Source organism: Amphiura filiformis, chromosome 13 (genome assembly GCF_039555335.1).
Source record: "Amphiura filiformis chromosome 13, Afil_fr2py, whole genome shotgun sequence".
Lineage (NCBI taxonomy): Eukaryota > Metazoa > Echinodermata > Ophiuroidea > Amphilepidida > Amphiuridae > Amphiura > Amphiura filiformis.
In genome coordinates, this window is record NC_092640.1 from 61,317,206 (window position 1) to 61,319,696 (window position 2,491).

The following is a 2,491-nucleotide window of genomic DNA, read 5'->3' on the forward strand; positions in this document are numbered from 1 at the left end:
GGAGGTGTGACGTCCTTAGTCAGGATTCCAATATAGTCACCTGTGAGGGAGTAGCGGTAGATTGCTGGAACTCCTTGGTAGCTGGCGACGAAGACTTCATCTTGTACAACGCATAATCCTGTAGGGTAAAAGTTACCTCCTGGTGGAGTGGCGAAGGTGTGAAGTTGAGTACCATTGGTGTCGTACACGTGAACGGCTGCTTGAGCGTTACCGTAATCGCTGACAATAACATGATCATCTGCGGTGGTGGCAATGAAGTGTGGAGACAGATTATTGAGTTTGAAGCCAGATATGTAGGTACCGTCTTGGTTATGGATACTAATTTACTGATTACTACTACTGACATACACGCGACCCTTGGTGTCAATGACTAGACCGTACAACCGGGAAATCACACTGTATGACCAGTTACCGTTAGGATTCTGAGCACCGAACCTTTGCTTGAAATTTCGCTCCGCATTGAAAATCTTAACATAGGGATTTTCGTCCGTCATGAAATAGTCACCATTATGCGCGATTGCCAAGCCCCATGGACGCGAATAGCCTCGTGGATCACCGCCACCTACATTATAGGTTTCGATTTGCCTTTTGGGTGTGCCATTGTCGTCAAAAACTCGAACGTAATAGCCACTACTGTATGTAGTCACCGCTGAGAACGATGTATCTTCCAGAACTGAATTGTCCTGATGCGATAGTCTTTCCTAGAGCCCATTGCTCGTAGGTGTTGAGTGAACCGAGAGAACTCATCCCGTTGTCAAGATTCTTGCTGGGTATAAATTCAACTTTACCCATAGACTTTCTGACAGCTTTTGGATTCAACTTAGACATGTGTTGCATGGTATTAGAGAGAGATGAATACATTGTGGCTACATCATGCTCGGAACCATTCTGTGTAATCTGTTGTGTCATCCCCATTGAAGTGCACAGACGCGCTTTCTGAAATTGTAGGCCATCATTGTGTTTTAAGCTGTATGGAATTAATATTTTGTTTAATTCCTAGTTAGCACGCTTACTTTTCAGAACGCCGCATTAAAAGCCAATAAGACATGTAACACTGATCTCTCACAAAGTTGTTTCGATTAATCAATATTGTTATACCATGTACACGGTAGAGTGAAGAGATCAGATGGTGTTTAACATGTTTAGATGTTTACAGCATGATTCGATATTTCGGGTATTTCTAGCCAGAATTACCGAGGGATTTCAGATAGAAATTCCTTACAAAATGAGACTCTAAATTGTTCCATAGTTTTGGATATTTCTATGTTTTTCGTATTATATTTTCATCGCCCAATGAGATAGCTTCTGACTGGATTCAGGTTCTGTCCGGGACCTGCCGCAGTTATAATTTTGTGCGCTTCTATCTCCTTGATTCGTTTTGCCTCCAACTCTTTTATTTTCTGTGTGAATTCCTTTTCATCTTGTTTCATTTTCTGTAGGAATTCCGATTCTGCTTTCTTAGCCGTTTCCTTGTAGAGACTAATAGCTTTCTTCACATTGTCTCCCAGTACTTTAGCTGTTTTCTTATTCTCCGTAGTCGCGGTATCAATAGCTTTAGGAATGAGTCCAACTTGCTTGAATAACTCTTGGAGTTTGTCATTTCTCTCTTCAGCCACAATCTTCAGGTCTATCTGTTTATGATCGGGAAGCGGGTGGTCTAAGACGGTACAAGCTCGGCACATTGGCTCATCACAAGTCTCGCAGTAGAAATACAAAACTTCACGCGTGTGCTTTGGACACATCTCTTGTTCGGGCAGATTGTGCATAGTCAATTTTCCCGTGCGCAGCTCCTCCAGTGTAAGCACGTGGTGATGTTTCAGTATGCGCAACGACTTGTGAATATCAAACATTTCTTACACAAAAAATCGTTGCATTCTACACAGCGACCAAAAGCCTGGTTGTCGGAATTATCACACGAGGTACATGGAATCTTGGCATCTTTCTCGTGCAATTTCTCACCCTTGTGCTTCGAACACATCTCCTGTTCTGGCAGATTGTGCATAATCAACTTTCCAGTACGCAGCTCTTCTAATGTCAGCACATGATGTTGCTTCAATACACGCACAGATTTGTGAATGTCCACAAATTTCTTACACAAAAAATCGTTGCATTCTACACATCGACCAACAGCCTGGTTATCAGAATTATCACACGAGGTACATGGAATCTTGGCATCTTTCTCGTGCAGGTTTCTCATAATCTCATTGCGTTCTTTCAATTTGCTGACGAAAAAGTTAGTCCTGAGTTCCTTCACTCCATCTTTTGGTAACGGAAAGTCCTCGCGACAGGTGGGGCACGAGACCGCGTCCTTGTATTTATCCGGGTGTTTCTTTGCAGAGCTTTGAGCCCAACTTGTGAGACATTTCAAGCAGAATGTATGAAGACACGGCAATGCCTTAGGTTTGTCAATAGCGGCATGGCAAATGCCGCACTGAACAAGATCGGCGTTACTAACAGTTCCTTCGAGGTTTAGTAGCTTTGAATCAGCCAT

General features: G+C 43.0%; 1 protein-coding gene across 1 annotated transcript; it reads right to left on the bottom strand.

The window, feature by feature from the left end:
- Positions 1-1,816: 1,816 nt before the first annotated feature.
- Positions 1,817-2,491, bottom strand: LOC140167813 (E3 ubiquitin-protein ligase TRIM56-like). Its single transcript, XM_072191105.1, has one exon. The coding sequence runs from the start codon at positions 2,489-2,491 to the stop codon at positions 1,817-1,819; it is 675 nt and encodes a 224-aa protein (XP_072047206.1).

Excerpts from the sequence above, each read along its gene's own strand:
- LOC140167813 (XM_072191105.1), bottom strand. The coding sequence starts at position 2,491 with ATGGCTGATTCAAAGCTACTAAACCTCGAAGGAACTGTTAGTAACGCC.